Source organism: Trichomycterus rosablanca, chromosome 18, assembly GCF_030014385.1.
Source record: "Trichomycterus rosablanca isolate fTriRos1 chromosome 18, fTriRos1.hap1, whole genome shotgun sequence".
NCBI lineage: Eukaryota > Metazoa > Chordata > Actinopteri > Siluriformes > Trichomycteridae > Trichomycterus > Trichomycterus rosablanca.
In genome coordinates, this window is record NC_086005.1 from 27,129,949 (window position 1) to 27,155,767 (window position 25,819).

The following is a 25,819-nucleotide window of genomic DNA, read 5'->3' on the forward strand; positions in this document are numbered from 1 at the left end:
CAACTTTAATTCAGGTGTCCACTTCAGGGTTGTTGCTGTTTAGGTTTGCCCACCACCTTTGAGATCCAGGTACAAGTCTCAGTGGTGCTATCGGCCGGCCGTGCATCTACACTCACTGCAAAATCTAATGGAATGATTAGATATGGAACAGTCCCGTGAAAAGTCTGAAGTTACTTAATATGTAAACCAGTAAGACATTTAAATATTTAACTATTAATTATTTTAGCTCTGTTTTTTTTTGGATCAACCTTTGTGTTGGTGTTATGTATTTTATATTTATGCTGAAATCATGGTAACGTTTAAAGTAAGTAAAATTAACAAATGGTCTATATGTAACCTATAACTCTAGTCAATATGCTTATATACTATATAACATTTGAGGTATTTATTTGATTAGGTGAAGGCAATAACGTCTAATATCCATATTATGTTATTACTGTATTTAGGTGCCAATACGACAGTACTGTTTGACGTTTGATGTGCATTTCATCTCTTAACCAGAGGATGGCGCCCTGCTCAAACAACAAGTGGGTTTTGTTTCGTATCAGGGCGGATTCATTACAAAATAAATAAAATAGCAGCAAATTTAAACTAAGCAAATCAATCATAAATGAATCAATAGATAGACAGATTAAAAACTGACATGCATCCCTGCATTATTATAGGATATAGGACAATATTTTAATAGGCTGGATACCAAAGTTCTTTATCCATACCAGAAGTTGCCAATAAAATCCACAGTGAGAAAGAAAAACTCTCCATGCTGCCCAGAATCTGTAAACAGAAGAACAAACAAACAGATCCGACAGGCAATATTTAACCAATCAGTCATGTCTGTCAGTCATGGATATACATCAGCACTGAGATGTTCATGTTACAGACAGAAACAGAAAATGAATGTTGAAGCATAAATCATCAGGTTTAATCCACCACGTTGATAGGGAAAGGCATCAAACCTCACAAATTATAAACATTAGTACTTATTTATTACTGCTGCAGAGCCATTGTTTGTGATTATAGCTTTGAGGTCTTTAGGCTGAGGAGGAATGAGCTTTTACCAGCTTTGTTATTTAAATTTTATTTTTAATTCCAAAAAGCTATAAGGAACTTTCTAATAGATTTAAATTCCTCTAAATATATTTGCTAACCCTCCAGTTGTTTAAACTCTTTGTGCTAACAATAATGTGTAAGTGTGTACTTGGTATTCACTCACTTACTTTCTTAACCGCTTATCCAAATCAGGGTCGCGGGGGGGCTGCTGGAGCCTATCCCAGCTTTTCAATGGGCGCAAGGAACACAGTAACACCCTGCAGGGCAGACACACACACACACTCACACTCAGGGCAATTTAATATCTCCAATTAACCTGACTGCATGTCTTTAGACTGTTGGAGGAAACCCACACAGACACGGGGAGAACATGCAAACTTAACACAGACCACCCCACCCGGGGATCGAACCCAGGACCTTCTTGCTGTGAGGCGACAGTGCTACCTACCGAGCTCTGTGCCACCACTGATTTATTTGTTTGTAACACATAGACACACTTTAACACAGTCACATAAATAATAAGTTTTACATTAATTAATTAATTAATTCATATAGTGTCAGGTTTAGCACTGCTTTATCCTACTTAGGATACACATTAAAATTAACCTGACTGCATGTCTGTGGACTGTTGGTGGAAACCGAAGCACCTGGAGGAAACCCACACAGACATGGGGACATGGGAAGAACATGCAAACTCCACACAGTAAGGACCCAGATCGCCCCACCTGTGAATCAAACCCAGGACCTTCTTGCTGTGAGGCAAAAAAATCTTTGATAAGTTACAAGACCCTGTGTGTAAATGTGTGTACATGTAAAGTGGATACATAGAATGGTTGAATATTTTTAATATCAACCACTGCATGAAGTTGTTGTGATGGAATGGATGTATAACAAATCACAGAACCACCTCCATCCCTCGACTCAGCTCAGATCATCTCAGATCTGATCATCTCACATCATCTCAGATCTGATCAGTCTGTGCTGCTGCTGCACTGAACAGGACGCGCATGTACAGAGCTCCGGTACCACCTTTACCATGCTTTACCCTGCAGGACTGCAGGTCAGGACTGGTTATTATCTATAATGGCATGTGGATTTAGGAGCTCCTTGTGCTGCTCTTCATGAGCTCTTGTTCCACCCAAAGAGCTGCGGATCGTCCAGACGCGCTGATGGTAAGACTGCGTTTATTTCACTGTGTGGAGGCGACGATGCCAAGATTTCGTACTGGGTGCTTTTTATCTGATCAGATCCTGAATTAAAGATCATTAAAGAATATTAATGTTAAGCAATTAACGAATTAAATGCTAAAATATTGAATGCTAAAGGCAAAACAAGTCGGAAGCATTTTTGTTGGTGCTTTTTGCGATGGAATGTAGATGTACAGAGTTCAGCACCGCGGAGAGCTCTGCGTCCACTTAGACTTTGATCCCTGTGTGTGGGTTCATCATTATTACAAGCCACTTCATCCTGATCAAGGTCGCGTTTGTCTTGAGGTGGGAACCCAGCCTGTTCATGAGTTGAGTGAGTGAGAGGTTTTTTGGGAGATTGAACTAAGAGAACCCGCGCGTCCAAACTTTTCAGTCAAGACTGATGCGAGGATCGAACCCAGCTCTCCAGGACCTCTGTTACTGTGCGGCACATGCATATTTATCGTGATACGATCGATTCTGAATGAAATTTCGGTTCTAGTGTGGAATGTAGAGCCATTTTTCAGAAGGATCTGAGATGGTAGACGATCATAAAAACGCACCCATCAGCTCACAGGTTTCTTTACCTCCAACATGGCGATACATTCACACCCTTGATTAGTCATTTGTTTTGATCTATTTTAGGTCTGATTTTTGTTCATGCTGGAATACATTCAGAGAAGTGGTAGATTAGGGGTTAAAGTAATGGACTAGTAATCACAAGGTTGCTGGTTTAGTCCCCACCAGTGCCAAATTGCTGCTGTTGGGTTTCTGAGCAAAACCTTTAACCCTCAATTACTCGAATCGTATTCTGTGATGATTCTAAGTTGCTTTGGATAAAAGCTTTTGCTAAATGCTGTAAATGTAAACACATTCATTCAGTGCCATTTGTTTTGGTGTTAATTTTTACCTTTTTAAATGTTTAAAATGCACAGATATAGATTAACATACCTTTACAGAAGCTTATGTACATTGTGTACATACAGGGTAACTCACCAACTCAAATTCTATTTATTGGAACACTTGATTTTGAAAGAAATCGTTTGCTAAGCGGTTTGTATTCTTTTAAAGGCTGTATGATAAATACCATGTTTGAGAAAGACAAGTATTTGATAAAATCCAGAGTTCTAAAGGGTTTACAAGCTGTTTGGCTACTATATTTAGATTTCTTGAGCCCAGATCTTATTTTTAAACCTTTTCTCTCATTACCGTTTACAGACATAATGAAGAATCCATCTGTGTCCATCACTGACTGATCTGAGAAACAGCAGGAGATGGAGATCTTAATTTTCTTTCTCCTTGGACTCGGAGACATCGGCAGGTTTACAAATCTGGGCGCGCTGGTGCACGCCCAGGCTAATGAACGCCGGGTCCTGGCCCACATGCCCGGTGACATTATCATCGGGGCCTTGTTTTCCGTGCATCACCAGCCACCGGCCGACAAAGTCCACGAGCGGAAATGCGGCGCGGTGCGCGAGCAGTACGGCATCCAGCGCGTGGAGGCCATGATGCACACGCTGGACCGCATCAACGCCGATACCAACATCCTGCCCAACATCACGCTGGGCTGTGAGATCCGGGACTCCTGCTGGCACTCAGCCGTGGCGCTGGAACAGAGCATCGAGTTCATCCGCGATACCCTAGTTTCCACCGAGGAGGAAGAGAGCATGTCCAAGTGCTCAGCCACCGGCGGAGGGACGCCCATGAGAGGGAAGAAGCCCATCGTGGGTCTCATCGGGCCTGGGTCCAGCTCAGTGGCCATTCAGGTGCAAAACCTGCTCCAGCTCTTCAACATCCCGCAGATCGCTTACTCCGCCACCAGTATGGATCTCAGCGATAAGTCTCTGTATAAGTACTTCATGAGGGTCGTGCCTTCGGACGCCCAGCAGGCAAGAGCAATGGTGGACATCGTCAAAAGATACAACTGGACTTACGTCTCGGCCATACACACCGAGGGTAAGATGACCGGTTTACCTTGATTTTGTCTCAGGTTGAGTTTTTGATGGAAATTCAAAGACGTTGTATGACAATTTATAATTTCCTTAATAACAGCAAGTCCTCCTGGTCCCGAGAGAGCACAGCTCCCCATACTTTCAACCTAGTTTATCTAGTTATTAGATATTATAACTAAAACCAATTATTTTTTGTTTATCTGCAGCGGCACGGTGGCTTGGTGGGTAGCACTGTCGTCTCAGGTCCTGGGTTCAATCCCCAGGCGGGGCGGTCCGGGTCCTTTCTGTGTGGAGTTTGCATGTTCTCCCCGTGTCTGCGTGGGTTTCCTCCGGGAGCTCCGGTTTCCTCCCACAGTCCAAAAACATGCAGTCAGGTTAACTGGAGACACTGAATTGCCCTATAGGTGAATGGGTGTGTGTGTCTGCCCTGCGGTGGACTGCCTCCCCCCCGTGACCCTGATTGGATAAGCGGTTAAGAAAGTGAGTGAGTTTATCTGCTCAGAAAGGTTCACGTGCCTTTCTGCAAATTTTCTCTTACTTGGGGGTGGCACAGTGGCTCGGTGGGTAGCACTGTCGCCTCACAGCAAGAAGGTCCTGGGTTTGATCCCCAGGCAGGACGGTTTGGGTCTTTTCTGTGCGGAATTTGCATGTTCTCCTTGTGTCTGTGTGGGTTTCCTCCAAGAGCTCCGGTTACCTCCCACAGTGCAAAGACATGCAAGTGAGGTGATCCTGTGTAATCCGTAACTACCCGTCCTATCATGGATGTAACCAAAGTGGGTAAAACATGACGTTAAAATCCTAATAAATAAATTTACATCATTGTATCTGTAATAATGGGACTTAAACATTTCATCATCTGTACGTCACTGATGTGAGACTCTCCTCCGCTATCGCCGGCCTGTTCGTCTGTGAACGTTTGACAGACACGTTGAGACGTAGCGTGACTTTATCACTGTGGTTTCTAAGGTTACCGTGTAGGCGCGGCACTTTTGTTTTTGTCTCGCTCTTCCTGTCATGACAGACCGTATCATTCATCAGGACCATGTGGATCACTGGCTGAGTGATCATGAGAACCATTTAAACCAGAATCAGTTTATTTTTGCCTTGCTGAGGATGTTGGATGCAGAGCAATTAAGTTCCTGTCTGAAATGTGAGGTAATCAAAAGCTTTCAGTGTTTAAATGGTACAGAAACTCTCTCACCTTAAACTGAACATATACTGGGGGTGAACAAAATCGTACACATCAGTATCCCGAATGATTTGATAATCTTTCAGTTCTCTGAGGAATGACGAAGGTGGGGATTGACTTAATCTTTGCTTCAGAAGGGCTTGGGTTCAATTCCCCGGCAGGGCCTGTTCTTTGTGGAGTTTGCATGTTCTCCCTGTGTTTGTGTGGTTTTCCTCCGGGCGCTTCGGTTTCCTCACACAGTCCAAAGACGTGCAGTCAGGTTAATTGGAGCTGTGTGTGTGTGTGTGTGTGTGCGCTCTGTGATGGACTGGCAACCCGTTCAGGGTGTTTCCTGCCTTTTACTCAATGGTTTAAACCCACCGCAGCCCTGACCAGGATAAGACGGCGGTAAAACAGACAAAAAATGAATATACAAATGACGACCCATGTGAATGTCCTTGAAGCTCTATATAAATGATGGAAACTTTAAGTGACCAGCAAAAGTTTGCATCTGTAAATAATAAATAATAATGTATAGTTATAATAAATAACAATAATAAATAATAATAATAAATAATAATAATAATAATAATAATAATAAATAATAATAATAAATAATAATAATAATAACATGAATAATAAAAAATAAAAAACAACAATAATAAAAATGTATAACAATAAATAACAATAATAATGATAATAATAATAATAAATAATAACAATAACAATAATAATAAATAATAATAATATGAATAATAAAAAATAAAAAATAACAATAATAAAAAAATATTAATATAATATAATATAATATAAATATAATATAATATAAAAATTTTATAATAATAAATAAAAAAGAATAATAATAATAAATAATACTAAATAATAATAACAATAATAATAAATAATAATAACAATAATAATAAATAATAATAATATTAATAAGAAATAAAATGTGCTTTTATGACTCACCGAGGCCTCATATATAAGTACTTCAAGCTGTTCTAGTTCTGTATCTTCTTTTTAGCACCTCTGAAGATATAATGATCATAAACGACGCTCACCCACGCAGCATCTCTGCTGCTGTCATGAAGCAAACTTCAGAATTATCGGCGCTGATGGTAAAGCTATACGTTGTAAAGAAAATGCAAGAGAAGCATCATCTAATCGTGGCAAAAACAAGTCATCTTTTTGATGAGACTCTGGAGGATACAGAGCGAGGACGCGTCTTATAGATGCTCGTTTCGTCCTCGTACGGGGACGTTTTATCTAGATCAGGCCTAACCTGACAAAAGCTGGCATCTAATCATATATACACTTACACTGATCAGCCATAACATTAAAACCACATCCTTGTTTCTACTGTACACTCACTGTCCATTTTATCATTTAGCTCCACTTACCATATAGAAGCACTTTGTAGTTCTACAATTACTGACTGTAGTCCATCTGTTTCTCTACATGCTTTGTTAGCCCCCTTTCACCCTGTTCTTTAATGGACCCCCGCAGAGCAGGTATTATTTAGGTGGTGGATGATTCTCAGCACTGCAGTGACACTGACATGGTGGTGGTGTGTTAGTGTGTGTTGTGCTGGTATGAGTGGATCAGACACAGCAGCGCTGCCAGAGTGTTTAAATCCCGTGTCCACTCACTGTCCACTCTATCAGACACTCCTACCTAGTTGGTCCACCTTGTAGATGTAAAGTCAGAGACGATCGCTCATCTATTGCTGCTGTTTGAGTCGGTCATCTTCCAGACCTTCATCAGTGGTCAAAGGACGCTGCCCACAGGGTGCTGTTGGTTGGTGGACTATTCTCAGTCCAGCAGTGACAGTGAGGTGTTTAAAAACTCCAGCAGCGCTGCTGTGTCTGATCCACTCATACCAGCACAACACACACTAACACACCACCACCATGTCAGTGTCACTGCAGTGCTGAGAATCATCCACCACCTAAATAATACCTGCTCTGTGGTGGTCCTGTGGGGGTCCTGACCATTGACGAACAGGGTGAAAGCAGGCTAAAAAGGTATGCAGAGAAACAGATGGACTACAGTCAGTAATTGTAGAACTACAAAGTGCTTCTATATGGTAAGTGGAGCTGATAAAATGGACAGTGAGTGTAGAAACAAGGAGGTGGTTTTAATGTTATGGCTGATCAGTGTATATTTCCTTAGCTCCTGTTGTTACTTGAAAGACACCCTCAGCATCCTCCTACCCACTTTTTAGAGCAACAGAGGGTTAAAAGCCTTGCTCAGGGGTCCAACAGTGATTAGTCCAGTACCGTATCCGCTGAGCTACCACTCCCACACTTTTATTTAAACTATTTAATTACGTCTGCTCTATGGTTATACAGTCACATGTGTTATCTTTAGCTTTTCAGGTAAATCTGGTTGTATTAAAACCTTTAACAGTCATTCCTGATCAGTTTTTATGATCAGCGGGAGCAGGAAACGTATCCTAACGTATCAGCTCTTTCACTCAGACACCATAATTCAAGCAAAAACTGGGTGACCTGATTTTGAGACGTGAAGAGGGAGTTCACCCCTACAGAGTGGGAAATGGGAGCAGTAGAATGTCGTTCACTGGTTCATCGTGGATGAAATAACGTCGAGATTATTGTCACAACCGGTGGACGTCCAAGACATACATTAGAATTGAGATTTAACCCAATTCCCTTCTTTCCCCAACCAGATATTAGAACACGGCTGCAAAGATTCTCTTCTACGTTTTTGAGAAACAGTTTATAAGATTTAACTCAAACCAGGCATTCTGATTCATCCCAAGTGTGTTGAATTGCTTCAGAATCAGAGCTTTGTGAATGATGGTCAATTTCTTTTACACCAAACCCAAAAAAAAAAACCCATTTCTTTATGGATCTTGCTTTGTGCTTGTGCTTCTTCTCACTGGAACTAAAACCTAAACCATGAAAACCAGTCCCAGTTCTGTCTCTTATTGGTTCTGTTGCTGCACAGCAGTTCCTAGACTGTTTTAAATGAAGATCTCATCTCTGTGTCCACTTTTACTACTGCTACATGTTTATCTCCAGATTCAAAGCAAGGCTGTACATTGTAGATGTGTTTGTGCACTTGGAACAACAGTAGACCCCCTGTCTGGTCAACTCTGGTCAGTCTTTCTTGTTTGCCGCACTGTTGCTTTGGACCTTGTGCAGACACTACACCATTTCCTCAATGGACCCCAACCACCAGATGGTGACTTTATTAGTTGCAGTATTTGCACAAGAAAAGACTTATAGGGGATTCCTCATCACTGCTGAAGTTGCGCCCTCTGCTGGCTGGTCTACGGCATCTGCACAGTGATGGTGAATAATGGAGAGCAGTGTGTGACTCCATACACGATACTGTCCTCTGTATGAATGCATCTCTGGCAGGTGAAAAGAAGCCTGTTAGGTCCAGAGTCTGCAGCAGTGGAGGAAAGGTACAGTCTGCACAGAGACTGACATGACTCTCTTCATACACGATACTACCCTCTGTCTGAACCCATATGTGGCAGGTGAAAAGAAGCGGTTCAACTTAACACATGTCAGAGGAAGTGTTTGTTAGGTACGGCCCTCTTAGATCAAGGTTGGGATCTGTAACAGTGGAGGAAAGGTACAGCTGGGCAATTGCAATAAACATAATTGCATTCTTCTCCAGCCACTAAGCTGTGTAAGCGCTGTGTACCGATGTGTTTTCACTTGGATCTTATTATAAAATTGCCATAATATTCAGCTGGACACGTATCTTATGCACCACCGTGTTTATAATCTACAGGAAACTATGGTGAAAGTGGAATGGAGGCGTTTAAAGAAATGGCAGCCAAGGAGGGCATCTGCATCGCGCATTCGGATAAGATCTACAGCAACGCAGGGGAGCAGAGCTTCGACCGGCTGCTGGAGAAGCTGCGCAGCCACCTGCCCAAAGCGCGCGTGGTGGCGTGTTTCTGCGAGGGCATGACTGTCCGGGGCATCCTCAAGGCCATGAGGCGACGGCGGCTGGTGGGCGAGTTTCTTCTGGTTGGCAGGTAACACTTTTAAATACATTTTGAAGTACCCTGAGCCTAAAGAGATGCTTTTATGCAGACTGTTTGTTTTTACTGATCACCAAAGAGCAAAAACCTGCACGTTAGATCATCAGAAGTTTGCAAATTGCTGCATGGATGATTGCCACATTGCTTCGCTCTTAATTTGCATAAACTTTGTTGCATCGCCAAATCCGCCCACTTTGCATCGCCAGCGTTTGCACCACGTCTTGTTGCCAGAAATCGGCAGAAATTGAAAAGTACAAAAAGTGGAAAGAATCAGGAATTTAGCAGCTTTACCAGCTTCATTATTGCAAATATACCTGAGTAAACAACTTTAATTAAATGTGGACTAGTTTTATTAAACTATTAAATTGTATTTATTAAAATATTAATATAAGGCCGCTCAGGTTTGTTTGTTTATTAGGATTTTAACGTCATGTTTTACACTTTGGTTACATTCATGACAGGAACGGTAGTTACTCATTACACAAGATTCATCAGGTCACAAGTTTAATGTTAAACACACTCATGGAGAATTTAGTGTCTCCAGTTCACCTCACTTGCATGTCATTGGACTGTGGGAAGAAACCGGAGCACCCGGAGGAAACCCACGCAGACACGAGGAGAACATGCAAACTCCACACAGAAGGGACCTGGACCGCCCCACTTGGGGATCGAACCCAGGACCTTCTTGCTGTGAGACGACAGCGCAGGGGTTTTTGTATCTGTTGGTCCTGGATTTTGTAAAGTTGCTTTGAGACAATATCTATTGTAAAAAGCGCTATATAAATAAAGTTGACTTGACTTGACTTGACTACCCACTTAGCCACCGTGCCGCCCGGCGGCTCGGGTGGCGCAGCGGTAAAACACGTTAGCACACCAGAGCTGGGATTTTGAACACGTTGTATTGACTCTCAGGTCTGCCATCCGGCCACATGAACAACGATTGGCTGTCGTTCAGGGATTGGACGAGCCGGATCAGGGTTCCTCATAATTGGTGCAATTATGACCTCTGCTGGCTGATTGATGGTGCCTGTGCAGTGTGGCTCTCCGTACACAAGGTTGCATATGAACTCGCCTCGTGCAGGTGAAAAGAGGCAGTCGGTACTGCACACGTGTCGGAGGGGGCGTGTGTCAGTTGCTAAGCTCCTCAGTCAGCAGTGGAGGGATGTATCGGTGGAGGTGAAGCGTAATATAAATAAATATAAAATTATAATATTATAAAATTATATAAATATAAAATGTTATTTTATTAAAACTAATTTATTACATTATTTAGTTATTAAAAGATTTGGGCTTTTCTGGCAAATAAGAAGGTCTGTTATAGTAACATGTAGTATATTTGCCATATATAGTAAAATGCACAAATGATTGAGATTCTGAACTCCTCGATTTGAAACTCATCGTTGCCACCGGTCAGCTGGGCGCCATCTAGTGGGCAGAATTTGCAGTGCCTGCAGCAGACACTGATTAACCACTGTGTCTGCTGGGTGGGATGACCGGACTTTGTGGGTGGAGGTCTTCAAACGCTGTGTAAGGACCCTGATTGGCAGATAGAGAGGCGCCTGTGCAGAGTGCATGGGTGAAAAAAAAGGGTTCCGCTAGGACTGCGCACGGGTCGGAGGAGGCGTGAGCAGCAATATACCCTCCTCGACTGCAATCAGGGATCCACCAGCAGCGGAAGACGGATTGACTACAGTAAATCGGGAAAAAAATGCAGAAATAAATAGAAAAAAAATGATAAGGGGTATATTAAAATAATTAGTACTTGATGGTAATCGTATGATATGGTAAGATATAAGATTATAAGATTCATTAGCAATGAAAATGTAACTTTAGTTTTTATACAGTGCTTGATTTATAATAAAATTAATAACGTTTCTAAGCCGTATTGATGTTGCTGGAACAGTAAGAGAAAGAGCAGATGAAGGTTTATTCTGAACTCATCAGTCCTAACATTACTTCTCATCCAGCAGCAGCCTGTTCCAGGACTGACTGTCATCAGAATCATCCATCCTCATCACTGTCGTCATCATTTGTCTCCATGTATCTGCATTCAAGGACGAGATATAATGAGCATTTCTGATAAATATGAACCACCTTAATAAAAACCGCCCTTACACAGCGATGGATGGATTGTGGACCTGTTTGTATGTTTCACTGTTTATATTCACATGAAAGCCTTGAGATTCTGTTTTCATTTAAATGTGGGTCCTATTCACCATCTCCATCTTCATCTCCATCTCCATCTCTCCTCCTGTCTGGCTCTTCAAGGTAACATCGGTTTTCTCATTTTTATTAGTATTTATTCCTAATAAAATTCACATTGACTTTATAAAAGGCTCCAGGTACCTTGTATTCATCCACGAGGGAGCAAAATCCAGTCCCGTATAAAGAATATTTCCAATATTTGCTCGAAATCCTTCCTAAATAAAAATCTAACGTGCTATTCATAGCATCATTCAGAACAAAATGATTTTTCTTTCATCTGACATGAGAACCACCTATTATTAGGTTTAGCCTCATTTCCAGTCTTATCAGCTCTTAATGAAATTCTTTATTCATGCATTTTTTATTCATCCATCCTGATCAGGGTTGTGATGAGTCCTGAGTCTACTCCGGAGTATATTTAAGGTTGCAAGACTTAACGTCTTACACACAGACTAGGCATAACATTATGAGCACTGACAGGTGAAGTGAATAACACTGATTATCTCTTCATCACGGCACCTGTTAGTGGGGGGGATATATTAGGTAGTGAGTGAACATTTTATCCTTAAAGTTGATGTTAGAAGCAGGAAAAATGGACGAGCGTGAGGATCTGAGCGAGTTTGACAAGTGACAAATTGTGATGGCTAGACGACTGGGTCAGAGCATCTCCAAAACTGCAGCTCTTGTGGGGTGCTCCCGGTCTGCAGTGGTCAGTATCTATCAAAAGTGGTCCAAGGAAGGAACAGTGGTAAACCGACGACAGGGTCATGGGCGGCCAAGGCTCATTGATGCAACGTAGGATCCGATCCAACAGACGAGCTCCTGTAGCTCAAACTGCTGAAGAAGTTCATGCTGGTTCTGATAGAAAGGTGTCAGAATACACAGAGCATCACAGTTGCAGGGCTGTTTTGGCAGCAAAAGGGGGACCAACACAATATTAGAAAGGTGGTCATAATGTTATGCCTCAGTGTATAAACTAAAGCAATATTTTCATCACATAGATCATAAAAACTAAACAAACATTCCATTTTATACTTCAATCCTCACTCATTAGATGTGTTAGTAAATCATCCTAATCAGTGGTTTGATCTTCATTAATGATGCTCAGCTAGCTGTGTAATTATATAATTATATAAATAATCTCTTTGTATGAAATGCTTCTTGCTATCAGACTTATCTTTAGTAAGGGATGTACAGTTCACTAGATTGTGGATCAATTATTAACAGCAAGTGAACCAGCAGTCAGAAAACACAACATGGACCGACACCCGACAGAACGAGAATAAAGGAGCTGGGGAAGATTTTCTGATGTAAAGATTCGTCTCTGCAAACACAGATCAGAACTCAGACTGTGGTCTTCTCTGTGTGTGTTTTTATGGATGTGAAAGTCAGACAGTAAAAAATAAGTGTGACGTGAATTTCAATAATTCAAAACTTAAAACTTTGGTGCTGGTTGAGAGATTTTGAATAGCAAAGAAGACAAAGAAATGGATCCTCGACCAAATGAAACCTCTTACTTAAAGCCCAGATAACCAAACCGAAGCTCTATTAACTTGGACACATCATGAGAGCAAAGAAACAAGGATAGCATCTATCTGGATAAAAAAGGCCTTTTATAGCACAGAATGATTTGGTATCAGAAGTGTTTGGTTGCAGTTGTTGATCCTAAAGGCGGCACAACGAGTTTTAGGCTCCGGCATCCGGTGTAAAAACCATGCCAAATCAATAATGCGGATCACGATCCGCCGGCGACCCCTAACAGGAGCAGCCGAGGAAATAGAATAAAGATGTTGCATATTTTTTTATTCAAGTTTTTTACGTTCTTACTGTTTGATAAAATATTGAGTATGAGGATCTGAACCCAAATGCAAAAAAAGACAGAAACAATTCGAGTGAAAGTATTTAAACGGACTGACGTCTGAAATGATTTCCTTCACTGCTTTCGTTTGCACTGTTTGCTATAAATATCACGCGACAGCATTAGCGCGCAGACAAAGTGTACAAACGTCCTTTGTATTAAGACGCTGATGCATTCAGCCCCGCCGTTAGTGCTTCTCATTATAAAGGGAAAAAATGTGAGAGGCGCCGCAGCCGCGCATGCAGGACGCGACCGAACGCTGTCGACTTGCCGTGTGAATATTCAATGGAGTATCTATTTCAGAATGTGGTGGCAAGGATGCCACGCTAAGCCTCTGGGCTATCCAGACGGCCTAGTTCCACGTAGCAAAGCTGCCATCCTGCCACCCAAATGCTAGGCAGACATTCCCTTCTGTGATGGGTGTCAGGAAACGTTGGCATCTGTGTTTCCGCCTGCATTTCTCCCGGCGTGTTGGGATTCAGTGTGAGGCGAAAGATACGAGTGTTACAATCGGCTTCAGTGCTACAACGGGCTGCTTTTGTTGTTGTTTGTTTTAATGGGCTTAAAAGGGACTGGTCGGGACTGGTTATCACTGGCTAGTTTTATAAACAGAAAATGCTGTGTTATGTCAAAGATTAAAAATATATAAAATATTAGGGCGTATGCGAGACACCAGGAAACATGATGCTCTTTTATTTAGGAAAGATCAGCTCTTGTGTGAATTACAAGGGCGTGAAAAAAGAGGACACATCTCACGCTACACATACTCTCCTACAACAGTTTAACCATTAATCCCATTTAAACTCCTATTACTGTTTAGGGTGTTCGGTAACATAAGCAGGCGGGGCGACCCAGGAGGAACCCTAGACTTTCGTTCACCACAATATGTAGTCACAAGCCATAAACACAGCTTGGACAGTGTGCCAAAATATGAAAGAGCAACAAAACGAGTGGATATCTGTTAGCCAATGTACCTGCTGCATGTTTTTTTTTAAGGTGGGAAGACACTGAGGTACCCACATGTACACAGGGTAAACATACAGAGCATGAAAATCAAACTTGGGTCCCGCAAACTAAATTGTCACACCCACTCAACTTTACATTTTACATTTATTATTATTATTATTATTATTATTATTATTATTATTAATTATTATTATTATTATTATTATTATTATTATTATTATTATTAATATTACTATTATTAATAATATTATTATTATTATTATTATTATTATTATCAATATTATTATTATCAATATTATTATTATTATTATTATTATTATTATTATTATTATTATTATTATCAAGGGTGGGAATGAAAGTGAACCCATGTGCAAAATGCTTGACCAAGGTAGAACAATAAAACAAAACAACAAAAGAGGAAATAAATCGCAAATAAAAGCAGTGGCCAAAATAATGGAAACCATCCGGATTCGCAACCTGCAACGGAGAAAGTGGACATGACAGGTATAGTGCAGAACTGGCTCTCACAATATGACCCTGACTCCTGTCTGAAAGACAGAGAACCTTAAAAACAAGCCAGGCATGGTGAAACACAAGTGGTAGGCAACATTTCCATGCCTGGCTTGTCCCACTACATGACGACTGATCCACTAAACAGGCCGTTCCAAACGTGACCCCCCCCTAAACTGCCACGGCCTGATTATTTTCCGTGCAGCGCTTCTCAAACGATGACGAGTTTTATCGTTTTTAACTCTTTTGAAAGACATTAGATAATGAACACACAAAGGCTCGACATCCACCCTCGAAGCTCCACATTTAGCGGCATGCAAAATAACCGAGTGAATTTTAATGATCCACTTTATTTCTGCTGCCAGGTTTTAGCCATCTGTGGCTGCTAAATCAGAGGAGGAACTGTTTGGTTTTAATGACAGCAGCAAGAAGAAAATAGAGCCTATTGAAGTCTAATCTTAATATCTATTAAATAAAGTGCAGTCAGTATAGATTATAGATACATTTAAGATTTTAATGCAAATTTCAGAATATGGGACTATGTGAAACAGTGATATGTAAGCTTACTGTTCTTAGCTGGAACTTTGTATGTATTCCAAGAAACCAGACATAAATTAAATGATAAAATTAATTACAGATGCTGGAAAAAATGATCTGCAATAATAAAGCTAATAAAATATAAAGAACAAGTGTGTATTTAAGTGTGCATTACAACATGTGTATATGTCTTCATTATAAAAGTATCATTTATTATCTATCTATCTATCTGTCTGTCTGTCTGTCTGTCTGTCTGTCTGTCTGTCTGTCTGTCTGTCTGTCCGTCCGTCTGTCTGTCCTTCCTTTCGTACATCCATTTATTCATCCATTCATTGTCTGTTTTACCACCGCTTTATCCTGGTCACGGTTGTGAGGGGTCTGATTCACTGGGCCAAAGGCAGGAAACACACACACACACACACACACACACACTTAGGGCAACTTTAATAGCTCTAATGGGCGGCGCGGTGGCTTGGTGGGTAGCACTGTCGCCTCACAGCAAGAAGGTCCTGGGTTTGATTCTTCAAGGGTCCTTTCTGTGTGGAGTTTGCATGTTCTCCCCGTGTCTGTGTGAGTGTCCTCCGAGAGCTCCGGTTTCCTCCCACAGTCCAAAGACGTGCAAGTGAGGTGAATTGGAGATATCCTAGTAGTAATTAGTAGTAAGTAGTAATTAAATAAATAGTAGCTGTAGCATAACTGCACTTCTTTGGACTTGTGGGAGGAACCCGGAGCACCTGGAAGAAACAGGGAGAACATGCAAACTCTACACAGAAAGGACCCTGTCTGTCTGGCAGGGGAATTAAACCCAAAGCCTTCTTTGAAGAGCCGACTTTTAGAGAAACAAATAGCCAAAAGGTTGACGTACATTTTACCGCCTATACATGAATGAATTAACGTGTATAATCATGACTGTAATTTTTCTTTAGTGGCCTTCGGGTCGATCTCGAGCCATGGCGACTTGATGGATGAACGATCTGTAGGAATATCGATCCCGTGCAAGTCCAGATAGATTCGCCAGGGTCTTCTCTGCCGTTATTTTGATTGTGTCGAGCCATCGAGTTGCTGGTTTTCCTCTTCGCCTTGTTGACTATAATGATCTGTTTGTTATTGGTTCAGGCTGAACGTGTTTATCAGCCGTTATGACTCGGATGAAGTAAGATAAATTTCATGAGTCATTAATGCGGAAATTCAGGTAACAAACCAGGACGAATGTTTTGTTTAACAGGCTATAAAGTCGAGTTTCCTGCGCAGGGTCTTTTTATAACAGCATCAGCAGTCGGGAGTTATGAAGGAGGCTGACCCAGCGGGGTCACTGTGTGGGCTTCTGCAGAGCTCTCTAGCTTTATGCGCCGCAGTGTTTTAAGCTCCCTGCTAACGTTGCCCTCGGTGCTTTTTCTCCCATCGCTCGTGGCTCCAAGGACGAGTTATGAAAGCCTCTCCTTCCGAGCGAGGGAACAGAAGCCATACAAAGACCTCCCACGCTCCGAGTTGTGTAACACAGGAGCTGCGGAGCTTGGAAGTGTTCAGAAAGGCGGATTAAACGCTAAAGAGTTTTGTGCTTGTTTGTCGGAGGAGGTGGGAGATACGGAGAGAGGGCGCAGCATCAGGTTTACAAGCGACGCTGCAGATACAGTGCTTTCATTGCACGTGCTTCCATTATCTGACTACTGACATGATTGAATTATTTTAAGCTACAGATCAAAAATATTTGACCCCATTCAAGCAAAAGGTACAAACTTTCAGGTGTTTGTAATAAACAAATCAAGCAGGAACTGTTTCAATAGCTCAACACAACTAATAACAAGTGATTTCTCCACTTTTAGATAGAAAAGAAAGATAGAAAGATATCCTTTATTTGTCATATATACATATACAGATGTACAGTACAATGTAATTCTTTCTTCGCATATCCCAGCTGGTGTTGGAAGCTGGGGTCAGAGCGCAGGGTCAGCCAACTTACGGCGCCCCTGGAGCAGACAGGGTTAAGGGCCTTGCTCAAGGACCCAACAGTGGCTACATAGCAGAGCCTGGATTTGAACCGCCAATCTTCCGGTTGACAGCCCAAAGCCCTACCCACTAGGCTACCACAGGCCCCCATTTAATGATGACTGCAGTCTCAGAATTATTTAACCTCTTCATGACAAGCGTCTTTAGTTTGTAGTTGAGACCCTTTTGCTGTTATGACCCCCTGCAAACGTGATGCACCAGCTTCTGGCAGCGTTCCTGAGGAACCATAACCCAATCCCCATGCATAATGACCTCAAATCCCACCAAAGACTTTCCTGCTGGGTTCAACTGTTTTTTAGCAGGACAATAATACATACAACACATCCGGGTCATTCTATGTGTGCACGGTGGACCACCAGATTAAGACCCTGAACCCTGGGTCAGACCTGAACCTTACTGAAAACCTCAGGAATGTGATCCAGAGGAAGATGGTTTGAAATTGAAATTTGTTGATACTCACTAAATACAATCAAGTTGGTCAGTGAAAATTGGAAATTCATACAGTTTTAAATGTAAATAACAAAAAGAATTAAATTGCGTTCTTTTTTTTCCCCCTAAAGCTTCCAATAAAGTCAGTATGGATACACAGTCATGAGCCATAAATGCTTAAAATCATTTGTTAAAACATTCATCAATTTGGGGCGGCATGGCGACTAAGTGGGTAGCACTGTCGCCTCACAGCAAGAAGGTCCTGGGTTCGAGCCCCAGGTGGGGCGGTCCAGGTCCTTTCTTTGTGGTGTTTGCATGTTCTCCCCGTGTCTGTGTGGGTTTCCTCCCACAGTCCAAAGACGTGCAAGCGAGGTGGCATTGGAGGCACTAAATTGTCCATGACTGTGTTGATATTAAACTTGTGAACTGATGAACCTTGTGTAATGAATAACTACCGTTCCTGTCATGAATGTAACCAAAGTGTAAAACATGACGTTAAAATCCTAATAAACAAACAAACAAACAAACATTTATCAATTTGTGATTCTGGGTTGAGGGTTGGAGTTGTTTTAGTTATTTTAAAATATTGTAAAAATGTACCGTGTTACAGTCAGTTCTCATTAGTCTTGTTTCTGCATCTCTCTCCTCTCTGTTTTTGCAGTGACGGCTGGGCCGACCGTTACGACGTGACGGACGGGTATCAGAAAGAGGCGGCCGGTGGCATCACCATCAAACTCCAGTCCGCTTACGTCACCTGGTTCGACGACTACTACTTAAACCTGCAGCCAGACACGAACCAGCGCAATCCGTGGTTCCCCGAGTTCTGGCAACACAGGTTCCAGTGTCGGCTGAGGGGTCACCCACAGGAGAACGCCAAATACAACCGGACCTGCACCAGTGAGTCTGAGCTTAATGTGCTTTTATTTTGGAATAATACCTAATATGGGCGGCATGGTGGCTCGGTGGGTAGCACTGTCGCCTCACAGCAAGGTCCTGGGTTCAAACCCCAGGTGGGGAGGTCCGGGTTCTTTCTGTATTTTTGTTTTTATGTATTTTCTCCACATTTTCTCCCTTTTTTAAGCGCATCCAATCGCCCGATTGCGTCATGCTTCCTCTCCACCAATGCCGATCCCTACTCTGATTGAGGAGAACGAAGCTAACCCATGCCCCCTCCGACACGTGGGCAGCATGCTGTATGCATCTTATCACCTACACTTTGACGAGTGCAGTGCAGCTCAGCGTTGTGCACGGAGAGACACACCCTGAGAGCACTCTTTTCTCATCTCTGTGCAGGCGCCATCAATCAGCCAACAGAGGTCGTAATTGCACCGGCCATGGGAGAGAGACCCCATCCGGCTTAGTCCGGCCAATCGTTGTTCATGTGGCCACTCAGCCTTAGCCAGCAGGCAGAGCTGAGGTCTGGGTCCTTTCTGTGTGGAGTTTGCATGTTCTCCCCGTGTCCGTGTGGGTTTCCTCTGGAAGCTTCGGTTTTCTCCAACAGTCCAAAGACCTTCAAGTGAGGTGAATTGGAGATACAAAAATTGTCCATGACTGTGTTTAATATTTTAAAACTTGAACTGATGAATCTTGTGTAATGAGTAACTACCGTTCCTGTTATGAATGTAACTAAAGAGTAAAACATGACGTTAAAATCCTAATAAATAAATAAATAATTACCTAATATAGCATGAACTTTTCTCCCATCAGAAAAGGAATCTCTCCGTCTCCACTACGCTCAGGACACCAAGATGGGCTTCGTCATAAACGCCATCTACAGCATGGCCTACGGTCTGCACGCCATGCAGAAAGCCCTGTGTCCGAGCTACATGGGTCTGTGCGACGCCATGAGACCCATCGACGGCCGGAAGCTGCTGGAATTCCTCATGAGGACCAATTTCACCGGGGTTTCAGGAGAGGTGGTGCTTTTTGATGAGAACGGGGACTCACCCGGGAGGTAGGAATAAATATTTATTTACATATTCTCATAGTTGTATGGCTAGCTTATCATTATAATCTGTTAAAACTTTTATTTTAAATCATTTACATTATATATTGTATAATATGAATAAATAAATAATGAATAAATATGCAGTAAATTTATAAATGCCCTAAATATGTAGTAGATTCAGAAAGTATTCAGACCATTGATGTGCATATCTAAATTGTGCTTATGTGCATCCTGTTAGCTTTAATTAGCTTTAATTAATATTATATTAAAATTATAATAATGATCAGACAGAGCTTGAGATGAATCGCCATTAAGAATGAGATAAACCGCCCAAATCCAGTGTCCGTTTTATTAAAAGCCTAGTGGTTTAGGTACTGAACTACGCCCAGGTGGCGCAGCGGGATATTCGGCCAGCACACTAGCGCCGAGATTCTGAACTCCTTGATTCGATACTCGGCTGGGCGCAGTCGAGCGGGCATAATTAGCAGTGCCTGCAACAGACACATCTCTGCTAGGGCAGGACAACCGGACTATGTGGGTGGGGTCTTCTAACGCTGTGTAAAGACTGATTAGCAGATAAAGAGGCGTCTGTGCAGAATGCATGGGTGAAAAAGGGTTCCACTAAGGGCTGCATGTGGGTCGGAGGAGGAGTGAGCAGGAATATACCCACCTCAACTGCAAAAAATCGGGGATCCCCCAGCAGCAGAAGACAAATTGACTACGCTAAAAAAAAAAGGTATTGAACTAGTAATCAAAAGGTCGCTGGTTCAAGCACCCCCACGGCCAGGTTGCCACTGTTGGGCCCTTGAGCAAGGCCCTAAATGTTGAAAATTTTAATGTGCGGCCTTTTAGACACAGAGTTCGTGTGCTTGCCTGGCCTGCCTGCAGTTTTTATTTTTTTAAAGAATGCTTCCACTTCATTATAATTGAGTCTAGGGCTCAGAGTGGATTGTTGGGTAAGAATATATCTACGGGTATGCACTAACTCCAGCTTTGTCCTCACGTTTGTTATGCTTCTGTGATTCTGTTTTGTCATTAGATCACACTTGTGTTCTTGTTTTAGATACGAGATCATGAACTTTAAGCAGATGAGTAAAGAAGACTACAGCTACACGTACGTCGGCAGCTGGGACAACAGCGGTCTGAAGATGGACGATGATGAGATTTGGGCCAACAGCAGCACCATCATCCACTCCGTTTGCAGCGACCCCTGTGAGAAAGCTCAGATCAAGGTAAGAAATGTCGTGACGGTGATTAAACGTCGATGTGTAAGAAATATGTACATGTCGGATAAATCGTCAATAAATCGAGCGTCTTATGCTGACCTTGTTTGCCATTTTTTTAACAAGCCTACAAATGTATGCACCTTCATCCCTGCTAAGTCACCATGATTAACCGATAGTGCTGTTACTGTAATGTGGAAATGTCTAGAAGGATCAGAATGCCACAGGAGCTTTTTAATGAGACGGGCAAGCGCCACGTCCACAGCACTGTCAGAATTGTCTGTATTGGCCACTCAGGTTGCGCAGCGGTAAAAACACACGCTGGAACCAGAGCTGGATCTGGAATACATCATATCGAATCTCGGCTCTGCCTGCCGTCTAAGGCTGAGCGGCCACGTGAACAACGATTGGCCTGTTGTTCAGATATGGGCGGGACTAAGCCGGATGGGGTCTTTCTCTCATGACTGGTGCAATAACGATGGTCTGCTGGCTGATTGATGGCGCCTGCACAGAGATGAGAAAAGAGTGCTGTCAGGGTGTGTCTCTCCGTACGCAACGCTGAGCTGCACTGCACTCGTCAAAGTGCAGGTGATAAGATGCATACGGCTGCTGCCCACGTGTCGGAGAGGGCGTGGGTTAGCTTCCTTCTCCTCAATTAGAGCGGGGATCTGCATTGGTGGAGAGGAAGCATGTAGCACTGTCGCCTCACAGCAAGAAGGTCCGGGTCCTTTCTGTGTGGAGTTTGCATGTTCTCCCCGTGTCTGCATGGGTTTCCTCCTGGAGCTCCGGTTTCCTCCTACAGTACAAAGACGTGCAAGTGAGGTGAACTAGAGACACTAAATTGTCCATGACTGTGTTTAGTTTTCCAGACTCAGTTACCCGAGTCGTGTTTTTAGCTGCTTTAGGCTTCGACGTCTTGGACATTTTGACTAAGCGATTGCTAACTGAATTGCCGTAGGATTGCTAGGTTGCTAGAACAGCTCGTTTGTTAGGTAGAGCCTTATACATAACTTACATTAATATTAGCATTTTATCGATACGTTCCTCTTTCTTGTCTAAGGTGATCCGGAAGGGCGAGGTTAGCTGCTGCTGGACCTGTACTCCCTGTAAAGAGAACGAGTACGTCTTCGATGAGTATACCTGCCGGGCCTGTGAGCTGGGATCATGGCCGACAGACGACCTGACAGGTAAATCGTGAATCGTGAGTTTATGTTGTGAGCTCAGGTCTTCAGCTTCATCAGTTCCAGGCCACTTTTATTTGCCCTCTGCTGATAAGTATATTATTACTAGCTGATGTCGGCGTCTACTGAATAATTTATAAAGCCTAGTTGTGTTCTATGTCCTTTCCTGTAGGTTGTGAGCCCATACCCGTGCATTATCTGCAGTGGGGAGACCCTGAACCCATCGCCGCTGTGGTCTTCGCTTGCCTCGGTCTTCTCGCCACCATCTTCGTAACCCTGGTATTCGTCAGGTTTCATGACACGCCGGTTGTGAAATCCTCCAGCCGAGAGCTTTGCTTCATCATCCTGGCTGGCATCTGTCTGAGCTATCTCTGCACCTTTTGCCTCATCGCAAAGCCACACATCGCGTACTGCTACCTACAGAGACTGGGCATCGGCCTCTCCCCCGCCATGAGCTACTCCGCTCTGGTCACCAAGACCAACCGCATCGCCCGGATCCTGGCCGGCAGCAAGAAGAAGATCTGCACCAAGAAGCCTCGCTTCATGAGCGCCTGCGCTCAGCTAATCATAGCGTTCATTCTCATCCTCCTCCAGCTGGCCATCATAGTGGCGCTTTTCATCATGGAGCCACCTCGGGTGATTTACGATTACCCGTCCATCCGCGAGGTGCACCTCATTTGTCACACCACCACGCTGGGCGTCGTGGCGCCGCTGGGCTACAACGGATTACTGATCCTCAGCTGCACCTTCTACGCTTTCAAGACTCGTAACGTCCCCGCCAACTTTAACGAGGCCAAGTACATCGCCTTCACCATGTACACCACCTGCATCATCTGGCTGGCCTTCGTGCCCATCTATTTCGGATCCAACTACAAAATCATCACCATGTGCTTCTCGGTCAGTCTCAGTGCCACCACGGCGCTGTGCTGCATGTTCGTGCCGAAGGTCTACATCATGCTGGCCAAGCCCGAACGCAACGTGCGCAGCGCATTTACCACGTCCACGGTGGTACGGATGCACGTGGGCGACGGCAAGTCTGCTACGTCCGCCAGCCGCTCCAGCAGTCTGGCCAAACTGTGGAAACGCCGGGGCTCGGGGACGGACAACGTCAGGTCAGTTAATACTTATTTATAGTGATTAACATGTGCATCGTTAATTCTTAATGCTTGTTTTCCTTGCATGCCATAAAATAAATAGTTACCATTTGTTGTTGATTTGGAACTACAGACCTTCATAAGTAAATCAACGTCCCAATTATTGGCACCACTAAATGTCTCGCGGTCGAAATCTGACTCGGTCATTATTTTCTTTCTGCAGCTCTAACGGCAAAACGGTCACATGGGCCCAGAATGAGAGAGGCTACCGGCCGAACCTGTGGAAACGCATCTCCATCCACATCAAGAAGAAAGAGGAGATCAACCAGACCGCCATCATCAAACCCTTCTCCAAAGGTTGTGATGCACCTCCAGACACTGGTGTAAAAGTGTCTTATGATCGTCCACAGAGCGGTCAGCGCTATCCTGTAACCTACCGCCCATGTACGCCCTCTCCACTGCCCACGGTTTGCCAGCACGCTTCACTGCAGCGCCGCTGCGAGGACGAGCCTGTTCCGGTGGTGGCGCTGCCCTCGTACCTGACCGAGCACCTGCAACAAGCAGGCCCTCATCAGACGTCCATCATGGACCAGATCAGCAGTGTGGTGAATCGTTTCACAGCCAACATCAGCGAGCTGAACAGCATGATGCTGCCGGCCGGCTCCTCCTCGGCCGGCGTTGTCAACACCTCCGGCCCCTGCTCGCCGTCCTTCAAGCTGCTCCCGTGTGAGATTCAGCGGCCCACGCTGGTCACCACGTACGCCGAGGTGGTCGCTGCTGCCAATGCCACCCCGTGCTCAGCAGTGGGCATAGCAGGAGGCATAATGACCAGTGGGAGCAACCGGGCGTCCGCCGCCAGTCTCTCCAACAGCACCTACGGCTCCTCGTTTGCGGTCAGGACCTCTGACTTGGAGGAGCTGGCCGCCCTAACACCCCCGTCCCCGTTCAGGGACTCGTCGGTGGGATCGGACAGTGACTCCCCCGCGTGCCCAGACTCAGAGCTGGCTCTGTGTGAGGCCAGATCCTCAAATTATGACCGACTAATGCTGCGTAATTACAGCCAGAGCTCCTCCTCACTATAAACTGACCACACGGGGTGTGCGGGCATTTCAAACGTTGTTTTAATATCAGGTTCTACTGCGCTGCTCTCGCCGAACGGACGTGAATCAGGACCGTAATGACAGAAAGATCAGGGATATAAAATGCACATGGGAACTCTGCAGGGAATCACCGAACGCTTCTGAGCAGCAAACGCTCACGATTGTGTCCGAACGTCAACAGAAGGAATATTATACAGAATTTTGGACCCGTGCACACGAAATCACCATCAAATTGTTCAGGAGGAAACTGTCGGACCTTTTAATTAAGTGTTGAAACTCAGTAACTGTGGATCTCGGCAACGTTGTGTTCAAACTAGTGACCACATTCCAACAATGTCAGTGACGTGACATATTAAAGGCATTGTATTTCTAACCCGTCGCTCCTAAAGCTGTGCTTTTGCTAGATTCTGTTCAGGACCAATGCTGCTTTCTCTGCAAAGCTTTAACCGTGATTTGTTCTGTAGAATAGCTCCTTAAGCATTATTTAAGCCTCGTTTTAGTGCTAATTGCAACGTTTTCTATTATATTACGTTTAAGTAACTCATGAAGTATTTAAATGGTTTACGGTGCTTTTGAAAAAGTATTCATCTCCCAATCATCTCCCAATCTTTCATTCACGTAACGATCACAACCCGTCATATCCTGCAGTTTGTATCTGTATTTACTTAAATATATAAAAATAATAAGAGAAAATGATTCACTGTATTTACCTTACTTGTTTAGAAACTGGTTAAACCAACTCTAGTCACGGTTACAACCAGTAAATCTATTTTTTCCAGTAAATACCCCAATCTAGTCGTATCCAGAGCTCTAACTAGCACACGCTTCCTCAGACATGTGTGCAGTAGCTGACCACTTCTTTTCACCTGCGTAACACGGGTTTATATGGAGATACGTATCGTGCACGGAGAATTATGTACTAATCTCCATTATCCACCGTCTCTATGAGCTCTGGTGTGTTAGCGTGCTTTTACAGCTGCGCCACTCAAGCGTCCAACGAGTAATCTTTCAAAATACGATAGCACAGTGATAGGGCCGGTGATAGCTCAGTGGTTAAGGTACTGGACTGGTACTAAGCCCTGCCACCACCAAGTTGCCACTGTTGGGTCCCTGAGCAAGGCCCTTAACTTTCAATTGCTCATTGTGTAAGTTGCTTTGGATAAAAGATGTGTTATTTAATTATAAACGTGCTCATGATATAGCAATATGATGCTTTTCTACACTTTGCCAGATGTAATATTGCTGTGGTGCTGTACAGCAGTCTTGAATTCTGGCTACAGATGTTTATTAATGTTAATATCAGGCCTACATATGTTTTCTTTTGTTTTTATATCACACAAGTATTAAACTTAAACTGGGAAGGACGTTTGCTGTCCATGA

At 43.5% G+C, this 25,819-nt stretch overlaps 1 protein-coding gene across 1 annotated transcript; it reads left to right on the forward strand.

Annotated features, from left to right (window-relative positions):
• Nucleotides 1-3,511: 3,511 nt before the first annotated feature.
• Nucleotides 3,512-24,499, forward strand: grm5a (glutamate receptor, metabotropic 5a). The gene is made up of 8 exons (XM_063013610.1): nt 3,512-4,193; nt 9,126-9,375; nt 18,555-18,790; nt 19,601-19,847; nt 20,905-21,073; nt 22,125-22,251; nt 22,418-23,357; nt 23,563-24,499. Exons 1-8 carry the CDS (start codon nt 3,512-3,514, stop codon nt 24,419-24,421), a joined length of 3,510 nt encoding a protein of 1,169 aa, XP_062869680.1. The 3' UTR covers nt 24,422-24,499.
• Nucleotides 24,500-25,819: the final 1,320 nt, after the last annotated feature.